At 43.1% G+C, this 23,131-nt stretch overlaps 1 protein-coding gene across 1 annotated transcript in view; it reads left to right on the top strand.

The window, feature by feature from the left end:
- Tmc2 (transmembrane channel like 2) overlaps positions 1-14,189 on the top strand; it is a 40,357-nt gene extending 26,168 nt beyond the window's left edge. The window contains exons 13-20 of the mRNA XM_070007510.1: positions 1,638-1,787; positions 3,998-4,126; positions 7,859-7,926; positions 8,707-8,946; positions 9,915-10,040; positions 11,736-11,814; positions 12,487-12,592; positions 13,975-14,189. Coding sequence (XP_069863611.1) covers positions 1,638-1,787; positions 3,998-4,126; positions 7,859-7,926; positions 8,707-8,946; positions 9,915-10,040; positions 11,736-11,814; positions 12,487-12,592; positions 13,975-14,189 — 1,113 coding nt within the window. The remainder of the gene's footprint in view (positions 1-1,637; positions 1,788-3,997; positions 4,127-7,858; positions 7,927-8,706; positions 8,947-9,914; positions 10,041-11,735; positions 11,815-12,486; positions 12,593-13,974) is intronic.
- The last annotated feature ends 8,942 nt before the right edge of the window (positions 14,190-23,131 follow it).

Raw genomic sequence — 23,131 nt, 5'->3', positions numbered from 1 at the left:
CATGTTACTTGGCATCGGTAATATTTTATCTGCACCCCTTTCTATATTGTGATTTAAGCGATATCCTGTAGAGGTGATATGCCCTCATTGACTTTGTGGCCCACCAAGGCTCCCCAAAGTTGTGGAGTGTCCACTGTGTGAGGTCCTCAGGCACAGCAGACCTGTAGGAAGATGCAGTCCTGTTTCAAGAGCATTCATGCTCTGGGGTGGGAGACAACTCATTCATTACAGCATGGTGTGGGCTGTGCTGTGTTGAGAACAAGCCCAGGGCAGCATGGAAATGCATCAGAAGTGGTCTAGGCTGTCACCTTCAGGAATCTTACCAGGGGGAAGCGCTGGTGCCACAGGGGTGTTGAGGATGGCTAGAGAATGGAGTGGAGGGAAAGAAGTGAGAATTAGACTGGAGGGTAGAGGGCCAGATGATATACACTCCCCAATCCTCTGTCCTCAATATTGCTCTACAGGAACTGTTTCCTGCTATTAACAGGAAACTGTTGGAAGGGTCTAAGTGCCAGCTTGACTGCATGTGGCCTTTTTCCTCATTCTGTTCCTTCCTTTCTACCCCAAGAGTCTGTCCCATACTTCTGAGCCACACATTGTCTCCATGGGGCAAAGTTCTCTCTTAGCTCTCTCTTGTTTCCTGTGACTTCTTAACTGATCCTTCCTGAGTTGTGTGTGGCCAAATGTCACTGCCTCCAGAAAGTCTCTGTGTACACCCACTATCTAACATGGATATTCTTCAGCCTCCAGAGAAAGCTTCCCACAGCTTGTATCATTCTGTTCTATAATTGTCTTTCTGTTCATCCCGGTTGTTTATGAGACTGTGAACTTCCCAATAGAAACTTCATCTCTCTTGATCACTCCTGGGTCACCACTGCCTAGTATGCCCAAAATAGACCTGGAATAAACTATTTTCAAAAAGTAATGAATGAGCCGGGGTGCCAGTGGCTCACGCCTATAAACCTAGCTAATCAGGAGACTGAGATCTGAGGATGGAGGTTCAAAGCCAGCCCGGGCAGGAAAGTCTTATCTCCAATAAACCACTCAAAAACTGGGAGTGGTGCTGTGGCTCAAGCGGTAGAGTGCTCGCCTTCAGCTGAAGAGCTGAGGGACAATGCCCAAGCCCAGAGTTCAAGCCCCATAACTGACAAAAACAAAAACAAAAAAGTAATGAATGACTGGATGGATGGATGGATGATGGATGGATGGATGGGCGGGCAGGTGGATGAATGGGTATGGGGGTGGATGGATAGATAGGTGGGTATGTGGGTAGATGGATGGAGAGATGGTTGGGTAGGTGGATGCTTACTTAGAGAAGATAATGAGCTAACAGTGAAGAGCCAAGGACTTGAAAGCCTAGAAAGAACATTTTTTTTTGAGTAATTTTTTTTTTGGGGGGGTTGGTCGTGGGCTTGAACTCTGGGCTTGGGCGCTGTCCCTGCGCTCTTCAGCTCAAGGCGAGTGCTCTGCTGCTTGAGCCACAGCGCCACTTCCTAGAAAGAACATTTTTGAAGAGACTGTCCAGGAACAGAGTCCAGATGGCAGGATTACAGCATTTGCTAATTTAATTGCTCCTGTGGAAAATGTTGAACCATTGCTGGCTCCTTCCAACCCCACATCTCCATCTTCTGTTCTAGCTTGCTAATGAAGAAACAATAAAGAACATCACTCACTGGACCCTGTTTAACTATTACAATTCCTCAGGTTGGAATGACAGTGTCCCCCGGCCACCCTTGCACCCTGCAGATGTGCCCCGGGGTTCTTGCTGGGAGACAGCTGTGGGCATCGTGAGTAGTTTCACTCCCTGCAAAGATGATCCCTTGTTTTCAGTCTCAGTTCTTTGTTTTCCTTTCTTGGTATTTCCATGTAAGCAATAACCCTAAACACTCATCAACTGTCCACTCTAACAAGCACTTCTTAATCGTCTTGGAAAGCACAAAATGAGGGGAAAGCATATCCTGTGCTCCCTGAGAACTCCAAATCTATTTCTGACTTAAATATTGTGATGAGAGGCTGCAGGCATGACTCAAGTGGTAGACTTCTCGCCTAATTAACATGAGGCCCTAAGTTCAAATTGCAGTACAGAAAAAAAAAAAAAGAAAACACGTGATAGAGTCTGAATCTTTCCAGGTTTATCTTTATATCAATCTGTTGATATCTTTATATACAAAGAATAAAATCTGATTTAGTAGGAGGTAAAAGAGCCAGCTGTGGTCCCCAGGGATTGATGGTCTTAGAAGGGACAACTGACATTTCAGAGCAGGTTGTAAGCCTGGAGATCCTAGTAATAACCACTCTGCACTGGGTATCCCCAACATACCAGACAATTTACATATGTAATCGCCAGGCTTCTCATTAACTCTACAGGGGTGATATCATTATCAACTTCAAGATGTTCCCAGAAGCCTAGTATGATATTCAAGCCTATAAACCCAGCTACCTGAGAGGTAGAGATCAGGGGATCATGGTTCAAGGCTAGGTCCATCATAAAAGTTCAAGAGAGGGCTGGGAAGTTGGCTCAGTGGTAGAGCGCTTGCCTTGCATGCCTGAGGCCCTGGGTTCGATTTCTCAGCACCACATAAGCAAAAAGAAAAAAAGCCGGAAGTGGTGCTGTGGCTCAAGTGGTAGAGTGCTAGTCTTGAGCTGAAGAGCTGAGGGACAGTGCCCAGGCCCAGAGTTCAGGCCCCACACCGGACCAAAAAAAAAAAAAAAAAGTTCAAGAGACTCTATTTCAACCAATGGCTAGGTGTGGTGGCACATACCTGTCACCCTCAGCCAAATGGGAAAGCACAAATAGACCAGGCGACCAGGCATAAGATTCTGGAGGTATGGCTCACAATTGGTAGAGTAGCTGCCTTGCAAGTGAGAGGCCCTGAGTTCAAACTAAAGTACCACAAAAAAGGGTGTTCCTATGTCAAATATTATTCCAAAGCCATGCAACTAATAATATGTAGAACTGTGATTTAAGCATCCTCCAAAGCCTGAGACCCTTTCTCACATCACCACTTTCTTTTATATGTGTGTGTGTGTTTCATTGTAAAAATACTGTACAGAGGGGTTACAGTTACATGAGTAAGGTAATGAGTACATTTCTTATCAAACATTGTTACCTCCTTCTTTGTTTTTCCCCTACCATCCCTTTCCTCCCTACCTCCCCAACTCCTCCCTCCCCCCCACCCCCCCGCAAGTTGTAAAGTTCGTTTTCAACATAGTGTCTTGTACATCTCATTGTTACGATGTGTCCTTATTTCAGCATTTTGTTATTTCCCTTCCCCTCCCCAAATTAGAAAAATGTATATACAAGATGCAGGGCACCAGCATCAAATACAGTGAAAATAGGGGTTATACCGTGGGGGACAAACATACAAGAGAAACAAAAAAAAATCACACAGTACATTGTAAATACGTTAAAAGCAATAGCAAAAAAAAAAAAAAAAAAAAAACCACTTGTGTCCCTATCCTGGGGTTCGTTTCACTTAACATCATCTTATACGGTCATATTTACATAGCTTTTGACCTTTTCTGCTTGTCCTAGACATATCCTAGTTATTGCAAATAAGGGAAACCAGGGGACCTATGTTTCTTTGGGCCTGGCAACATCACCACTTTCTATAAAGAACTCGAAGGTAGCCAAGCACTGGCACCTCACACCTGTGATCTTAGCTACTCAAGGATCATGATTTCAAGCCAGCACAAGCAGGAAAGTCTGTGATGTTCTTATCTCCAATTAACTATCAAAAAAAGAAAACCCTGGAAGTAGAGCTGTGGCTGTAAGTGGTAGAGTACTAGCCTTGAGCACAAAAGTTAAAGGACAGCTCCCAGACCTTCAGTTCAAGCACCAGGACTGCAAAAGATGAGGAGGGGGCAGGGGAGAGAAAACTAGAAAGTCATAGCAATGGGGCAATGGGTTCAGGTGAGAGTTTGCGTCTGCAGTCAGTGGGAGAAGTAGGCAAGGAAAAACTCTGACCGTGCCCATTATCTGTGTTTCTTCTTTTAGGAATTCATGAGGCTGACAGTGTCCGACATGCTGGTAACCTACATCACCATCTTGGTGGGGGACTTCCTCCGGGCTTGTTTTGTCCGGTTCATGAATCACTGCTGGTGCTGGGACCTGGAGGCTGGTTTTGTAGGTTACCCTTTCATATACATTCTGCAGTAAAGGTGTTCTAACCACCTTCTTTGATACTTAATATTGGATGAATTTCTGTGCATCTTTGGATTCTTACTGCAAATCTCTGCTCTGTGAAGCAGTACAGTATTTAATCTTCATTTCCTTTCAGGGCTCTCTTTGTCTTCATTGAAGCAATTCTGCTTTTTTCCCCTTATGACCTTATCTGGGCAATGGTGGCAGACAGCTTTGAGAAAAGGCAGACCGTGCACTTCAGTTCTGAGCAGATACTTGGTGGGAAAAATGCCTGAGGGACATTACTCTCACCAGGGAGGCTGAAGTCCTAGGATGGATATGAATATTTACCAAGTCCTGAAATATACCAAGAACACAATAGCTATTGTACTGTTTTCTGAATTATACCTGGAGAAATTTCTTTTGACTCTTGTTTTTTTCCACCCAGAATGCTCCTCTTCCTTACATAGGTAGCAAACTGCTTATCCCAAACATGTGTCATTGGTGCCAAGAGGGTCTACAATGACTTTCTATGTCTGTCAGCCCTCTGGCTCACTCATTTGTCTTATGCATGTCTTTCTGCAGAACCTCATTGGTGACTCATCAGTCATTAGTGTTGGGGGTGAAAGGAGTCTCCCTTAACTGGGCTCCTAATAAAAGGCTCCATATCCTGGTTACCTGTGTAGCCCTCATCCTGGCCCACATTAGGGTGCCTGACAGGTAAGGGCCTCAGTTACAGGTTTCTGACATCCTTTTTTTAGTACCACCACAATTTTAAACAAGTCTACTCAATTCCAGCCACAGAAGACTTCGTAACTATGTCTGAGAATACAGGCAAAAAAAAATTTTGGTGCTCAGAAAGAATGACATCTTTGGTAAACTGGCCTCATATTGATTTATAATTTCAGTAAGATTCCAAAGTTATCCTAAAGTTTATTTTAAAAATAAGCATCTGGAATTATTTTAGAAGGAAGACCAAAATGGACTAGAATTACCATTATTTAAAAAACATAGTCAGGCGCCATTGGCTCATGCTAGCTACTCAGGAGGCTGAGATCTGAAGATCACAGTTCAAAGCCAGCCCAGGCAGGAAAGTCCGTGAGACTCTTATCTCTAATAAACCACTCGAAAACAGGAAGTGGCACTGTGGCTCAAGCGATAGAGCGCTCGCCTTGAGCTGAAGAGCTGAGGGATAGGGATAGCACCCAAGCCCAGAGTTCAAGCCCCACGACCAACAACAACTATATATATATATATATATATATATATATATATATATATATATATATATATATATATATATATATATGTATGTATACACACACACACACACATTAAAGATGTAAAAATTGGGCTGGGAAGTTGGCTCAGTGGTAGAGCACTTGCCTTACATGCCTGAGGCCCTGGGTTCGATTCCTCAGCACCACATAAGCAAAAAGCAAAAAAGCTGGAAGTGGCACTGTGGCTCAAGTAGTAAAGCGCTAGCCTTGAGCTGAAGAGCTGAGGGACAGCGCTCAGACCCAGAGTTCAGGCCCCAAGACCGGACCCCCCAAAAAAAAAAAAAGATGTAAAAATTAACAAATTTATGAATGGAACAGAACAGAAATATCCAGAAGTAGATACAACCAATAGTGGGATTTATGATATAGGAGCCTTTCAGATCAGTTTGGAAAAGGATTGTATGAAAATGAACTGGCAGTGGGGAGGAGATAGTACCTCTCTTACCATTTCACCTTGATAAATTAATTGCAGATGAATCAAAGTTTTAAACAACAAAAAAATGAAATCGGGCTGGGAATGTGGCTTAGTGGTTCAGTGCTTGCCTAGCATGCATGAAGCCCTGGGTTTGATTCCTCAGTACCACATACACAGAAAAAGCTGGAAGTAGTGCTATGGCTCAAGTGGTAGAGTGCTAGCCTTGAGCAAAAGAAGCTCAGGGACAGCGCCCAGGCCCTGAGTTCAAGCCCAGGACTGGCAAAAAAAAAAAAAAAAGAAAGAAAAAAAGAAATCATAAATTTATAAGGGAAAGCATTATAGAAGCTTAGAATCTTGAGGAATGAGAAAGATTTTTCTAAGCAAAACACAAAATGTGTTTAAAATATTAAAATCTAACCTTTAAAAATCCCAACCTTTAACCCACAGGCATTTGTATTACACAGCTTTCCTACTTTGATCTATGTTTTTCTGGCCTCCTTTTCTCTTTTCCCTATTTCCTCATTCTTCCTTTTCTTATTCTTCCTTTTCTTATTCTTATCACCCTTTCATCTGCACATCTAGAAGACAAATTGAGAAGCAGATATATAAATAACCATGTTTCAAGAGATCCTCAGCTTTATATTGTTTCAAATACTTAACAAGTCATCAAAAATGAAAATTAGTCAGAAAGGAAATATACATGTCTGTATTTTTGTTTTGATTTGTGTGTGTCTGTGTGTGTGTATATGCACGCACACACACTGCTTGGTCTTGGGGCTTGAACACAGGACCTGAGCACGGTCCCTTAGCTTGTTCCTCAAGGCTGGCACTCTACCAGTTGAGCAACACCTCCACTTCTGAATTTTTACTGATTAGAGATAAGGGTCTGCTCTGGTTGGCTTTAAATCACTATCCTCAGATCTTAACTTCTGAATAGCTAGGATTACAGGCATGAGCCACTGGCACCAGGCTTTGGCCTTTTTCTTTCTGCAAATTGCTCCCATACTGGAGGAAGACAAGAAGGAATGACAGGTAGAAGAATAATTTGGAAAAAAAAAGAATAATTTGGCTTTTATTTGTTACAAAGGTGTCTTTCCATTTGATTCTTCAATTAATTATTTGTATCTCATTATTTATTAGATTTACTCCTGGATTATAATTTCAAGGTTAATTTCTGATTAAATCATGTATAAAATATTCTTTTAGGGATAAGCTCCTCCCAGGAACATAGGGCCAGCCTGTAGGCTGTAAAAGGTAGTATTAACAGTTTTTATTAGGAAAAAGTTTCAGCTTTGAGAATCTCAAAATTTTCCTTTAAAAGGCAAAAACCTGCTGGGTGCCAGAGGCTCATACCTGTAATACTAGCTACTCAGGAGGCTGAGATCTGAGGACTGAGGTTCAAAGCCAGCCTGGGCAGGAAAGTTTGTGAGACTCTTATTTCCAATAAACTACTAGAAAAGCGGAAGTGGTGCTAGAGCGCTAGCCTTGAGCTGAAGAGTGCAGGAACAGCGCCCAAGCCCAAAGTTCAAGCCCCCAACCGACAAAAAAAAAAAAAAAAAAAAAAAAACCTGCTGGGCATTGGTGGCTTACATCTATAATCCAAATTATTTAGGAGGCTGAGATCTAAGAATTGTGGTTCAAAGCCATCCCAGAAAGGAAAGTCCATGAGACTTTTATCTCCAATAAACTACAAAAAAAAAAAAAAAAGCTGGATGTAAGTTGTAGCTCAAGTGGTAAAGTGCTAGCCTTGAACAAAAAAGCTCAAGCTCAGCACTCAGGCCCTGAGTTCAAGCCCTAGTATCAGCACAAACAAACAAACAAAAAATCTGACAAAGAACATCAGACTTCTTTTTCAGCAATGTAGCAGCCTCTTTAGGATAGATTGACATTGGTTTAACCAATTGGCTGGCTGATACCACTTAACATTCTCTTTCTCTCTCTTTCTCTCTCTCTTTTTCTCTCTCTTTCTCTCTCTCTTTTTCTCTCTCTTTCTCTCTCTCTCTCTCTCTCCTATTTCTCTCATTCTCTCACTCCCCCCAGCCTTCATATGCTGAATTTGATATTAGTGGAAATGTGCTGGGTTTGATCTTCAATCAAGGAATGATCTGGTGAGTTATCCAGTCATCAAGGAATGATCTGGTGAGTTATCCAGTTTAAGGAATGATCTGGTGAGTTATCCAGTTTATCTATAGATCACCTAATTTGGGGAGTCAAAAAAACTAGTATTAAAAGTTAGTTGTTTTTTTTTTAAAGCCTAGAATCATAGGCTTGGATAAACTACCTTAGCTTCTGAGTTCCCTCTTTGACATGAAAAATAGAAGTCAAAGCTGGATGAGAACTAGAATAGTTTCTGACATCCACATGCTACTTGAAAGCTAGACAGAGAAGAGAGAGAAGGAAGTAGGGAGAAGAGGAAAGAAAGAAGAAAGAAAAAAAGAAAGGGAAAAGAAAGAATGAGGGAACAAGGGAAAATGAGGCAGAAAAACAGAGAAGGGGGCAGCTAAACAAAGGAACTTCCTTCTTTAGAAAGAGAGTGAAAGAGGAGGCTGCATAACTTGAGCCAAAGACACTTGAGATGCTAAAGAAAGCCTGACAGCCTCTATCCCATGGTAAACTGTATATGGAGACCATGGAGAAATAGGTTAGTACAGTAAAATCATGAGCAGTGCCCAAGCCAGAAAGGCTCAGTGTATCATTCTCCTGAGGACTGGGTGGCTATGGCTGGGTGACTAATGTCCTCACTAAATGAGACACCCCTGATCTTGAGACCTACAGAAAAGCAACTTGGTCTCATGCTCCTAAACCTATCCATCTCATTTCCTTCTATCAGCAGTCCTTCACCTTTCTTATTACCAGGCCAACTAGGTGTCCCATTTCTGCCCTTCAAGGATGGGCTCCTTCTACGCTCCAGGACTGCTGGGCATTAATGTCCTGCGCTTGCTGACCTCCATGTACTTCCAGTGCTGGGCAGTGATGAGCAGCAACGTCCCCCACGAACGTGTGTTCAAAGCCTCCCGGTCCAACAACTTCTACATGGGCCTGCTGCTGCTAGTGCTCTTCCTTAGCCTCCTGCCAGTGGCCTACACCATCATGTCCCTCCCACCCTCCTTTGACTGCGGTCCATTCAGGTACAGAATCTCAGGTGTTGGGAGCAGGTCCTTTTGAGACATTCTGCGTAGGGCCTGGCTTAGAATTCTAGTTCTGGTTTCAGCTTGTTAAGGGATCATAGAGCTTTGGGTAAATCATCAGTGCCATTCAGTAGAGCTTTCTGCAAGGATGGAAATGTTGTATGCTACCCAATATACAAAGTTTTCATTTTATCAGCCTCGGGGGAACTTTTTCTATGCCAGGAAGCTTTATATTGGTGTTGTAGCTATATCACAAGAAATTTTCTCCTATTAGAGTGTATGAGAAAGCTGGATATAGTGGCTCACACCTATAGTCCCAGTTATTTGAGAAGCCAAACTAGGAGGAATACTTGAGTCCAAGAGTCTAAGGATAGCCTGGGGAGCATAGCTAGACCTTAACTCTTAAAAGAATAAAGAAGACAGGTGCTGGAGGCTCACACCTGTAATCCTAGATACTAAGGAGGCTGAGATCTGAGGATCGTGGTTCAAAGCCAGCATGGGTAGGAAAGTCCATGGGATTCTTTATCTCCAATAAACTATTCAGAAAAGGCCAGAAGTGGCACTGTGGCTCAAGTGGTAGAGTGCTATCCTTGAGCCAAAAAAGCTCAGGACAACACCTAGGCCTTGAATTCGAACCCCAGAACTGGTACCAAAAAAAAAATAATAATAAAGAATATGTGAGACAAAAGAAAACACACACACACTTTTTCTTGTGAGGAATCAAACAAAGAAGACGATTGTAAATTGAGAGGTTGTGAAGTAGGAAGCTGCGAGCTACGGTTCAGACTCAGCTATACATCCTGGCCCAAGAGGCAGGCCCTAGGGCATTGTTTCCTTGCAGTCCATTTGGAGCAGAGATCTGGTTCTACCAGGAAGCAGTAGTAGCTTTGGAGCTGTAGGGTGTGGACAGGGCAGGTATACCCTATGATCATTGTTACAGGCTGTCTTGTGTCCACTCCTCTTTTCAGTGGGAAAAACAGAATGTACGATGTCCTCCAGGAGACCATTGAAAATGATTTCCCAACCTTCCTAGGCAAGATCTTTGCTTTCCTTGCCAATCCAGGCCTGATCATCCCAGCCATCCTGCTGATGTTGTAAGTTAGCCATGGACTATGGCTAGAACCTTCCCTTACAACTGAGACTTCCTGAACAGGTCCTCCTATTTCCCTGCTTCTACTAGATTCCCCAGAAGCAAGTTCCCTGAGAGAGAGAGAAAGTCAAGTGCGGGCAGTTTATCAGAGAGGGGGCTAATAATTGAGACAAGGAAGGGAAAGGGAAAGGCATGGCGCTTGATGATCTTTCAAGTGTGTGTGTGTGTGTGTGTGTGTGTGTGTGTGTGTGTGTGTGTGTGTGTGTGTGTGTGTGTGTGTGTGTGTGTGTGTGTGTGTGTGTGTGTGTGTGTGTGTGTGTGTGTGTGTGTGTGTAGCAATTCTGGAGCTTGAACTCAGTGCCTGGGCACTGTCCCTGAGCTTTTCCATATCAAGCTTTTGTGTGGTTAATTAAAGATAAGAGTCTCACAGACTTTTGTGCCCAGGCTGGCTTCAAACTATGATCCTCAGATCTTAACCTCCTGAGTACCTAGGATTACAGGCATGAGCCACTCACTGATGCCTGGCTCTCCTAGTTTTAAAGCTTCTGTTAAATCTGGTTAAATCTCTGGTTAATGGCTAATTGGGAGAGACTCAGAGGCCTGGCACAGGGCAGGCCTCAGAAAAGCAGATATCGGTTCCTTTGCCTGTTCTTTTCCCCACCATCTGTCCACAGGCCTGTGAGTCCCTGATCTAGAGTCACATGATAGCCTCAGACCCCCTGCATTGCTCCAAGAACAGTGTAGTTCCTCATCTCTAGCTGAATAGAGCACTAATGCAGTCACCCAACCTTGAGAAGGAAGGCTCAGAAAACCCTTGCTAGAAGAGCTTAAGCTTAAGATTCATGGAGGATAATGACTAATAAGGATGGCCTAAAAATTCACAGGTAAATAGCAGAGCATGCAACTCAGATGATGTTCTGGCTGTGTCCCCCCACCTCCCCCCCCCGAGATGCTATAGTACACAGCTACAGGAAGCCCAGGTTGCAGCCTCAAAGGACACCAGTTACCTAGGGAGCCAGTGGGACCTAGACTCTAAAAGTCCTAAGTCCAGACATGCCAATGTTTCCTGTGTAGGACCTTCAGGGCATCTGCAGTTATGTTGCTAGGCAATCATGGAACATCTCTCTTCTCATAGGATTTAAACATTATAGAAAGAACTTTGTAGAAAAGCTTTGTAGAAAAAGATTGTAGAAAGATTCCAATGAATACTGAAGGATGGGATGACCTTGGACAATTATTTCACCTTTCTGAATTCCCAGGTATGCCCTGTAAATGTGGGGGTCATCCTTTGCAATCTACAGTTTTCATCAAAACCAGGGAGATATGGGATGGGGTGTATCTACACAGGGCACAGAGCCTGGCACAGGGAGGGCAGGTGTCCAAAAACATGAGCAGCTTCTGTAGACAGAAACCTACCACTCCCTCACCCTTCAGATTTACCAAAAGAGTGGTGATTCCTTTTGACAACCTTTAATGAGCACTCTCAGAGACAGAGATTATGTTAGTCATGACCACATTCAATAAACTGGAGAAGCAGTTGTGGTTTCCAAGACCCTCTCCACGCTGAAAAGAGAATTTGGGATATAGGGCCTCCCTCAACTCTGCCAAAAAGCAGAACCCCATCTTGACTTCTGTGGGAAAGTGCTCTCAGCATTTTCCAACATTCCAGGACTACAAGCAGCATGTTTTTCTCTTGCAGCCTGGCCATCTACTACCTGAACTCAGTTTCGAAAGGCCTTTCCCGAGCTAATGCCCAGCTGAGGAAGAAAATCCAAGCAGTGAGTCAATTGGAAATTTCAACCTAGAGGGGAGAAAGCTGTCATGATTCTGTTTCTTCCTACTTTTCTCTATGGTTCCAATTGTATGATCTCCATGGCTTTCTAATAAACTAAATCCCAAAGCATACACATATATTGTGACCATTTGGTGGGAATTCATACTAATAATGAGAAATTCTTCTTAAGAACAGGAGAAATGCATTGGGCTAGGCCAGTGCTCATACATAATAAAGCCAGTACCTACAACAATTTCCACAGAGTCAAACTAATAATATAAGATGGCCTGGGTGCTGGTGGCTTATGCCTGTAATCCTAGCTACTCAGGAAGCTGAGATCTGAGGATGGTGGTTCAAATCCAGCCCCGGCAGGAAAGTCCATTAGACTCTTATCTCCAATTAACCACCAGAAAACCAGAAGTGGCGCTGTGGCTCAAGAGGTAGAGCTGAGGGACAACACCCAGGCCCAGCCCCGAGTTCAAGCCCCACCAAAAACAAAAAAGGAAAAGGAAGGGAAGGTATATACAGAAAACCATTGGCAAGAACTGAAAACATAGTTCTACTCTCTACTCTCTACTTCTCCCCTGGGTTCTAAGCTTTAGACACCTAAGTTCGTGGCTGGGACTAAAGTTTTTTGTGAGTTGTTGTTTTGTTTTGTTTTGTTTTTTTCCTACAGCTTCGTGAAATTGAGAAGAGCCACAAATCTGTCAAACGCAGAGCTAGCAATTCAGAGAACAGATCAAAACACCAAAATGACACTCAGCTGCAACTTACTAAAGAAGGTAAATTGTTTCCCAGAATGATGGCTTTTTACTAGGCCACCTGGAAAATTATCAAGAACATATCATGTTAAATTGGATTGATATAGGGTTGGAATCAGAATGTTGATGATGAGCTAAGTGAACTCGGGAAGTTAATATGGGACTAAACATAGTACCTACTTCCTTCACGAAAGGGGAAAGTACATGGAAAGTGCTTAACCCAATTCCTGACACACAGAACACATCAATGAATACTCACTGGTAGTAGAAGCTTGTATTCTCTCTAAAAAAAAAAAGAAGAAGAAGAAGAATAGAAACTCTGGAATATCTAGAAGAAAAGGACTCATAAGAATTTTCATGAGAAAAAGTGTCTCAGAGCTTTGAAGGGGAGTGATCACAGACCAGCTCCAACTCAGGAGGGAAGAAAGGTCAAGTAAGAGCCTCTGGGGTGGTTCCATTTTCCAGAGACTACCTCTGCTTTTAAGTTAAATATTGTCAGCATGTGATAATGATGGTCCTGGGTTTGAAAACTGAGCAAGATACCAAGAAATGACTGAATTTCAGAGTTAGAATATTTTTTACAAATGTTTCAATTCTTTTCTTTTTTAATTATATATGTATATATAATATTTAAGTAGTTGTACAAAGGAGTTGTCCTTCAACCAAGTAGTTTATTAGTACATCTTGATCAGTGTTACCCCTTTCAATGTTGCCCCTTCCCTTACATTTTTATTGAACTTTGATTAACCTTTTTAAGGAACAATACTGTTTGAGTTCTTCCCTGAATCTACCATTTCAATTAATACATTTGTGTACACTTACATACTCCCCAAAGTGTTTACTTATGCCAGTACTGGGGCTTGAACTAAGGGCCTGCTTGCTGCCCCTTAAGTTTTCCCCACTCACAGCTGACACTCTACCAATTGAGCCACACCTCCACTTTTTGGGTAGTTAATTGAAGATAAGTGTCTCATGGACTTTCCTGCCCACTGGCTTCAAATCATGATCCTCAGATTTCAGCCTCCCACGGAGCTAAGATTATATGTATGAAACATTTAAGTGTTCCAATTTCTTAGGCATTACATTTGATTTATTCTTTTTTTTACTACTTTTTTTGTGCAGGTCCTGGGACTTATACCCAGGGCCTAGACACTATCCAGCTTTGGTGCTCAAGGCTAGTGTTCTACCACTTTGAGCTATAACACACAGCAATATTTCCTGCTTTGGGGTAGTTAATTGGAAATAAGAGCCTCACAGACTTTCCTGCCTAGGCTGGCTTTGAACTGCAATCCTCAGCCTTCAGCCTCCAGTGTCTGGCTAAACCTAGATTTTTTTTTTCAAAATGAAATTGAATAAATCTAAGCAGAATCTCCCATATCTTCATTCTTATCTTCATTTTCCAGAGCCCATGCCTCTCTCTGCCAGCCAATGCCAAACCCTGGACAAGAAGACAGGGAATACTGCAACCTCCAGTTCTGCCAGGAAGATCCCACAGCCGGCCTCCAGGCCTCCAGGTTCTCAGTCTCTGGGAGTCAAACCAGATGCTGGACAATCCCAGCCTCAAACGCACCCCTTCAGGTCAGCCACTGGAAAGAGTATTCAAAGGACTCCCCGCTGACAATTGGGACTTATGGAACATAGGTCCTGGGACTGATCCTCAGCTCCCACCCTTTCACACATCCCAAACTGGTGTTCTCCTTGCCTTTCTCAAACAGGCATGGTCTCTTTCCTCTTATTTAGGATGAGTAGTTTTTGATTACTTACTTGGTCTCAGCCATTAAAAGAGAAGAACAAAGGCTTCCCCTGGCTTGTGGGAAAGGGTTGGAGCAGAAGCCTTCCTTGCACTAACTGCTCTTGCCAATGTCTTGGTTAGGGCAGCTTTGGGGCTCACTGGCTAGTGGTTTCCCTCAGCTCCAGACTTACAGAGGAGTGGGGTGGGGTCAGGATGACTCCCCTCTCAGACTTCATAGAGCACATGTTGGGACCCTGGTTTCTGCATAACCTGGAGGCAATGCAAAAGGGCTTCCCTTTCTCACTATCACCTTTCCCCAAAGGAGGTGAGGTGGTTTAAATAAAAGATCCAAGACGCAATGGAAATAAAGGCAAAGAAGTCCAATTCTCTACATAGTAAGTGAGAAGGAGAGTGATGCCCAACATCCAGCCTGAGGAAAGCTAAGGCCAACGAAGCACCAGACATTCACTGGAGCCTCAGCAGCAAGACTAAGAAACAAGTTCTCCTGATCTAACTGAGGGAAACTTAAAAGCTGCTCAGAACAGAAAAGTATTTTCAATGCAGCAAGTTTTAAAAAAGAATTTGATAACCTGCTTACTGGACAAGAAATCTCGAAGGTGACGTCTTTGCAGAGTTTGAGAAAGCACAACACACGAACCTTCTTTCTGATGATATATCCATTTAGTTCTATGCAGAATGTCTCCTAGTGGGCATTTAGTCAGACAGTCACACCATTAAAGAGACTGCCAGCAGGGGCAAGGACTTAGCAGGGCAGGAGTCTAAGGCTCTCCTACTGCCCCCAAGCCATCTTACAACTGGCTTCTTCCTTTCGTCTGCTTGTGCTGCTAGTGTGACTTCAGCAGCAAGGGGCGGCCATCTTACTCTGACAAGAATGTCTCTTGAGCATTCTAAAAGGAATCCTCTCGGGCTAGAAAGGTGGTTCAGTGGTAGAATGCTTGCCTTGCATGCATGAGGCCCTGGGTTCGATTCCTCAGACCACATAAGCAGAAAAAGCCAGAAGTGGCACTATGGCTTCAGTAGAGCATCAGCCTTGAGTTGAAGAGCTGAGGGACAGTGCCCAGGCCCAGAGTTCAGGCCCCATGACCAGCCAAAAAAAAGGAATCCTCTCCCTTGGTCAGTGTGATTACAGCCATCACTCAGGGTCCTGCAGGCTCTCGAAGGCATCTCCTACACTCTGAAAGTCAGGCAAAGCTCTAAGGAAGAGATTAGTAAGATTTTGTAATAAATGATGTTCAAGTTCCAGTTCCTTCTCAATTTAGAGTCACATTTCACATACAACCTGATATGGCCTGGGAATGGAGCCATATGACCAGTAGAAACCGGATAAAATTCTTTACCATAGTCCATCTCCAGGAGAATTAGAGAGGTAGTGATGAATCATTTCCACAAGGCCCCAGCAAGCCCCCAATCCAATGCTGCCTGAATGTCATCATAGGCCTCCTTCTGAGAGCAAACACACTGGTGTCTATATGCTTACCCAGCTGAGACTTCATCACAGGAATATAGTTACTCTAATCTAGCCAGTCAGCTCTGGAAACTCCATGAAGAGCCACCCCTTCAATATCGTCCTGTCTGGGAATAATGCCAGTCCCAGGGAAGGGAAGACACGGGGAACCTGCTTGCCAGTTATTATGCTATGTCTCAGATGGTTACCAATGTGCCTAAACATTGAGCACAATTCAAACATACTCCCTCTTCTAATGAAGCTTTATTGTTTGTTTGTTTTTTTTCCAGAGTTGGTCCTGGGGCTTGAACTCAGAGCCTGAGTAGCTAGCTTTTCTGCTTAAGGCTATTTCTCTAGCACATGAGCCAAAGCTCAATTCCAGATTTTTTTAAAAATAATTGTAGATAAGAGTTTCATGAACTGTCTTACCTAGGCTGGTTTCCAACTGCAATCCTTAGCCTCCTGAGTAGCTGGGATTACAGGCATGAACCGCCAGAGCCTGGCATAATGAAACATATTTTTATATAAAGTAATGTACTTGTTATGTATTGTGAACCCATTCTTGCTTTCCCAGGCTAACTCCTACAGGAGCTTAGCTCAAATGATACCACACATGCCTAGAAAGCATGAGGCCTTGAGTTCAACCCCTAATACAACAAAACAAAAAAACAACTTCCAAATTGCATCATGAAGATTTAACAATTTGGGTAAAACTACAAAAATCCTAACATTAGGGCTGGGAAGGTGGCTCAGTGGTAGAGTGCTTGCCTTGCATGCATGAGGCCCTGGGTTCAATTCCTCAGCACCACATAAGCAGAAAAAGCCAGAAGTGGGCTGGGAAGGTGGCTCAGTGGTAGAGCGCTTGCCTTGCAGGCATGAGGCCCTGGGTTCAATTCCTCAGCACCACATAAGCAAAAAGAAAAAAGCCAGAAGTGGTGCTGTGGCTCAAGTGGTAGAGCGCTAGCCTTGAGCTGAAGAGCTGAGGGACAGCACCTAGGCCCAGAGTTCAGGCCCATGACTGGACCCAAAAAAAAAAAAAAAAAAAAAAAGGAAAAAGGAAAAAGCCAGAAGTGGTGCTGTGGCTCAAGTGGTAGAGTGCTAGCTTTGAACTGAAAGCTGAGGGACAGTGCCCAGACCCAGAGTTCAGGCCCCACAACCAGCAAAAAAAAAAAAAAATCCTAACATTATAAGTATTCAACATATAACAGATATTGTCATAGGCATAGAAATAATCTGTTTCAAGCTGCGCACCAGTGGCTCATGCCTATAATCCTCACTACTCAGGAGGCTGAGATCTGTGGATCTCAGTTCAAAACCAAACCCAGCAGGAAAGTCCATGAGACTCTTATCTCCAATAAACCACTAGAAAACTGGAAGTGGCACTGTGGCTCAAGTAGTAGAGTGCTTGCCTTGAGCTGAAGGGCACAGGGACAGCGCCCAGGCCCAGAGTTCAAGCCCCACGACTGATTAAAAAAAAAAAAAAGAAAGAAAGAAAAAGAAATAACCTGTTTCAGGTTTTAACAATACACTTACCCTATACTCCTCATTAATGTCTGGGCCTCAGAAACTGCCAGGTCTTCAATGCCCAAAAGAAAAAGACCACTGGGTGATGACCTACCCAAAAGGCTTCTCCTTCTTCTGTGTCTGTGTAAGATGTATATACGTATAACTCATTACAAACCAATGCTGTGGCATTTTCTTTCCATATTTGAGAAAGGTTTCAGGAATTGCTGGAAGCCCTTTCAACTTTGTGTGTGTACACATGCACATGTGTGTGCACACACATGCGAATACACACACACACATCATGTGCAGATACTAAGGCTGGAACTCAGGGCCTCCAGCTCTCACTCAGCTTTTTCCCACCCATAGCTGGTACTCTACCACTTTAGCTCCACCTTCAGACCAGCTTTTTTTTTTTTTTTTTTTGGTCGTGGAACTTGAACTCTGGTCTGGGGTGCTGTCCCTGAACTCATTAGCTTACGGCTAGCACTCTATCACTTGAGCCACAGTGCACTTCCAGTTTTCTGGTGGTTTACTGGAGATAAGAGTCTTATGGACTTTCCTGCCCAGGCTGGTTTTGAACTGCAGTCATCAGATCTCAGCCTCCTAAGTAGCTAGGATTACAGGCGTGAGCCACCAGCACCCAGCTTCCAGTCCAGCTTTTTGCTGGTTAATCAGAGATAAGAGTCTCAAATATGGGGCTGGGAAGGTGGCTCAGTGGTAGAGAGCTTGCCTTGCATGCCTGAGGCCCTGGGTTTGATTCCTCAGCACCATATAAACAAAAAGGAAAAAAAAGCCAGAAGTGGCGTCGCTAGCCTTGAGCTGAAGAGCGGAGGAACAGCACCCAGGCCCAGAGTTCAGGCCCCACGACCAGACCCCAAAAAAAAAAAAAAGAGTCTCAGATACTTTCTGCCTAGGCTGGCTTCAAATCATGATCCTCAGATCTCAGCCTTCAGAGTAGCCAGGATTACAGGTATGAGCCAGCAGTGGCCCAACCCCTTTCAAATTTGATGAGAATTTTCTCACTCACAAAATGAGTGTAAAATGTGGCCATCTTGTGGTGGTTTTGTACAATTTCCTTCTCTGAAGCTGAGGATTTTAAATTGTACCTTTTATTTACAATCTCATTAATCTTGCCCAAAGCAAAAATTCTGGTTCAAGTTCCACCAAAATGACAGCTGTGGGCTTGGCCAAATGAAAAAAATATCAGGTGGTTTTGTATATATCCTTTCTCAAAAGTGAATCATCTTTTCTACACCAAATGAGAAAAAAATGTCTCAGGAGCCACTTGACTTAAAGCCTGAAGCACCCAGGAAACCCACAGCCTCCTCAGAACCGCTACCCATATGGGCTGTTTTCTCAGTAGGAACACATTCGTCAGTCTGTCTTGCACATCAACCACCTCCAGATTAGTCTCCAATTAAACTGTTGGATGGTCAATCAAGAATCTGATCTGAGACAAACCACTCATCATTTCATTCAAAGCTTCTCTAGATTTTAATCTTCTAGCACCTTCAGTCCTGTCTACTGATCAACTTGAATTTGACACCTCTAACTGGTTCTTATTTTTTGCTTTTTGCTTCCACACTCCATCTACACAATGACTTATGAATACCCTCCAAACTCTCTAGCCATGAAGTCCACAAGTACTAGGCCACATTTTCCAGTCAACCTCTATACCACTGCATCTGAGCCCTGGATTACTGTTAACCTCCGGGGACTGTGAAGTCTCCCCCACTCAGTCCTTTATAGCTTTCAGTTTGTGCTTTTTGTTGTTGTTGTTTTGTTTTGTTTTTTTTTTTTTTTGTCAGTTGTGGCCTTGAACTTGGCCTGGGCGCTGTCCCTCAGCTCTTCAGCTCAAGGCAAGCACTCTACCACTTGAGCAGCAGCACCACTTCCTGTTTTCTGGTGGTTTATTGGAGATAAGAGTCTCTTGGACTTTCCTCTGGGTCTGGCTTTGAACTGTGATCCTCAGATCTCAGCCTCCTGAGTAGCTAGGATTACAGGCGTGACCCACCAGCTCCCAGCTCAGTTTATGTTTTTCAGACAAGATCTCTCTCTTTTCTTGCCTTTCATACATGAGGCCCTGGGTTTGGGGTTTGATTCCTTTAACACCACATAAGCTGGAAGTGGTGCTTGGCTCAAGTGGTAGAGCACTAGTCTTGAGCTGAAGAGCTGAGGGCCAGCGCCCAGGCCCAGAGTTCAGGCCCCATGACTGACAAAAAAAAAAAAAAAAAAATCTTCCACTTTTGCCTACACCAGCCTTGGATTATGATCCCCCTAACTCCACCTCCCACATAGCTGGTATTAAAGATTAGAGGCACATAGCACTATGCCCAGCCCCATGTTTTTTATACTTGTGGGTTTGTTGTTGTTGTTGTTGTTGTTATTGTTGGTTTTGCCAGGATTGGTATCTGAACCAGGGCCTCATTGGCTTGCTTGATCATTTGCACACAAGGGCCTTATGCTTGCTTGGCTTGCTTGCTAGGCTGGTGCTCTATTATTTGAGCCATGTCTCCATTCTAGCTTTTTGCTGGTTGATTTGGAGATGGAATCACAAAAGAGTCTTCTTCCTTAGGCTGGCTTTGAGCCTCAGTTCGCCAGATTTAGTCTCCTAAACATGTAGGTGTGAGGCCATCATTTACTTTTTCTTGAATCCAACAAAACAAGCTAACAGCAGATTTGTCCCTTTGGGCCATATGTGCTGACACATTTTCCAGAACTTCCACACTGAACCCAATGAAATGGTTAGTAAAGTGTAAACATGCTAATACAGGTTAAGTATGTCCAATCTGAAAATCCCAAATCTGAAATACTCCAAAATTCAAAAAATTTTGAGTGCCAATCTATCACCACAAGTAAAAAACTTCTACATCTGGCCTCATGTTCCTGATTGCAGTAAGAAAAAAAAAAAAAAAAAAAAACAGGCAACCACGGCTGGGAATGTGGGTTAGTGGTAGAGTGCTTGCCTAACATACATGAGGTTCTGGGTACTACCCCTCAGAACCACATAAACAAAAACAAAGTTAAGGACTAAAACAGATGTGTATTGGGCATGTGCACTTGAAAAAATAAGAACTGGCAACCAAAAATGATCTGTCTTGCCAGGAGCAGTTTGTTCATGCCTGTACTAGCTAGCTACTCAGGAGACTGAGATCTGAGGATCTCAAGTCAAAGCCAGTCCAGGTTGGAAAGTCCTTGACACTCTTATGTCCAATTAATCAGCAAAAAGCCTGAAGCTGTGGCTCAAGTGGCAGAATATCAACCTTGAGTGAGAAAAAAATGCAAAGGGACAACACCAAAGCCCTGAGTTCAAGCCGTAATACCAGCATAAATAAACTATTTCCAAGCCAGGTATGGTGGTACATATCTATAGTCCCTGAACTCAAGAGACTTGATTTTGAGGACAACCTGCAGTACATAGACCTAGACTCAAAAATAAATAATTAAATTATCTTCAGGCTAACAAATTTTGTTTCAACTTGAGTCCCATCCCCTAGATATCATATACATGTAAATATCCCTAAATCTACCCTCCCCCCAAAAAAAAACTGAACTCTGAATCACTTCTGATCCCAAACATTTCAGATAAAGGATACCCAAGTACTTCTAGTAATGAGCCCTTTTGGTAATGAACCCAGTCCTCATTATGTACAGGCAGGTGATTCCAAAGACAATCCATGCCTCAGTGAGGAAATACATGAACACTAAACAGCATGGAACCAATTAAAGCCTGCAGCAAGGAAGCCCAGCGCTCCGAGACATTGAGCATCTGGCTTGAGATCAACATACTTCAGGACAGAATGGAAAGGCTCAGGGAGTAGTCTGAAGTATCTATGTAAAAGTAAGCAGGCAAGCAAGAAGGGGGGAGGGAGAGAGAAAAAGAGGGAGGGAGGGGAGAAGGACAGGAGGGAGAGAGGAAAGACAGGAGGAAAGGAAGGAGGGAGGGAGGGAGGGAGGGAAGGAAAAGTAGAGAAGATGAATGAGAAAAAAGAATGGCTTGGAAAAGTCTAAATCACAGGTGAATAAAAGTTCACTTTGTGGTGCTGATGCCTCATACCTGAAATCCTAGCTATTCAGGAGGTTAGGATCTGAGGATAGTGGTTTGAAGCTAGCCTGGGCAGGAAAGTCCATGTGACTCTCATCTCCAAAAAAAAAATCTTGAAAGTGGAGTTATGGTTCAAGTGGTACAGTGCTAGCCTTGAGCAGAAAAGCTCAAGGACAACAGCAGGGCCCAAGATCAAGCCCTAGGACCAGCACACACACACACACACACACACACACACACACACACACACACACACACACACACACACACACACACACACACACACACACACACACACACACACACACACACACACACACACACACACACACACACACACACACACACACGAGTTACTTTGGTGATGAAGGTCTGAACTAAGCAAGAGCACTGAATTTACTGACCAGCACAAAGGGAAGGAAGACATGGTCTGTGACATTACATTTGCAGATGCACACTGAGATCAGGATTGTATTGGGGAGATATTTTAATGAAAGGACAACGATGAGAAAATCGAAGGAATGTTGTATTTTAGTATGTATACTATACCTTTCCATCAAATCACAAGCATTTGCATCTCACTAGTTGAGATACACTTTTCTTCAGACATATAAAATCAACAGACTTTCATGAGGGGCCCCTTTGTTGCTAGAGTTTCAGAACCACGCAAAGGATGACTGTGGTTGTCTTTTGGCTCATTGAATGACTCTGGGTTTTTTTTTTTTTCTTAAATATATCCTGCTCTAATACTCAGATATATGATTTGAGTTTACATACGTGTGTGAAAAAGATGTACTGTGTAATATCTGTGTATGTTCAGTGGAGACAAATACAAACCAATACTTCTTAAATATACTGTTTCCTCTTAGTTTGTAAAACACTAGCCACGAATGACTGATTAATGGATTCTGAGTCCCACTTGAAAGCCTCTTCCTAGTGGATAAGCACCTGCAATCAACCCCCAGTAAGATTTAAGATTAAGTACAGAAATAATAAAGGACAGGAAATGTGGCTTAGTGCTAGAGTGCTTGCCTAGCATGCATGAAGTCCTGGGTTCAATTTCTCAATACCATATCTACAGAAAAAGCCAGAAGTGGCACTGTGGCTCAAATGATAGAGTGCTAGCCTTGAGCACAAAGAGGCTCAGAGACAGTGCCCAGGCCCTGAGTTCAAGCCCCAGGACTTGCAATAAATAATAATAATAATGATAATATAGCAAAAAAGTAAAATCACAGCATTATTTTCCATTTCATTAATATTTTCCATTTATTTTGGCATTTTAAATATTTATAATATTTCAGACACTCCAGCATACTAAAATGTAAACAGGTTGATTTTGCGACTCAATTTTAAAATGTGAAAGACAGTAACAGATTCAGATTCATGACTGTAAGTCAATATGTGTTAACTATTTGGCATCTATATTTGAGGCTTTTATGATTCACCAACCATATTTTCATTTGAGTACAATAAAAATAAAAGAATATTTGGGGCTGGGAAGGTGGCTCAGTGGTAGAGTGCTTGCCTTGCATGCCTGAGGCCCTGGGTTCGATTCCTCAGCACCACATAAGCAGAAAAAAAAAGCTGGAAGTGGCGCTGGGGCTCAAGTGGTAGAGCGCTAGCTTTGAGCTGAAAAGCTGAGGGACAGCGCCCAGGCCCAGAGTTCAGGCCCACGACCGGATTAAAAAAAAAGAATACTTGAAGTCTGTCAAATCACTGCATCATTTAAGAAAACAAAATACATGAAGTGATGTGAAGTAATTATGGGAAGTTATTGTTTTAAATCCTCTTAGAACGATTAATGTACCAGGT

The sequence above is a fragment of the Dipodomys merriami genome, unplaced genomic scaffold, assembly GCF_024711535.1.
Source record: "Dipodomys merriami isolate MVZ:Mamm:240054 unplaced genomic scaffold, mDipMer1.0.p SCAF_7, whole genome shotgun sequence".
NCBI classification, from domain to species: Eukaryota; Metazoa; Chordata; class Mammalia; order Rodentia; family Heteromyidae; genus Dipodomys; species Dipodomys merriami.
Note: the sequence above shows the minus strand (reverse complement) of the source record. Positions and strands in the feature narration are given on the sequence as shown.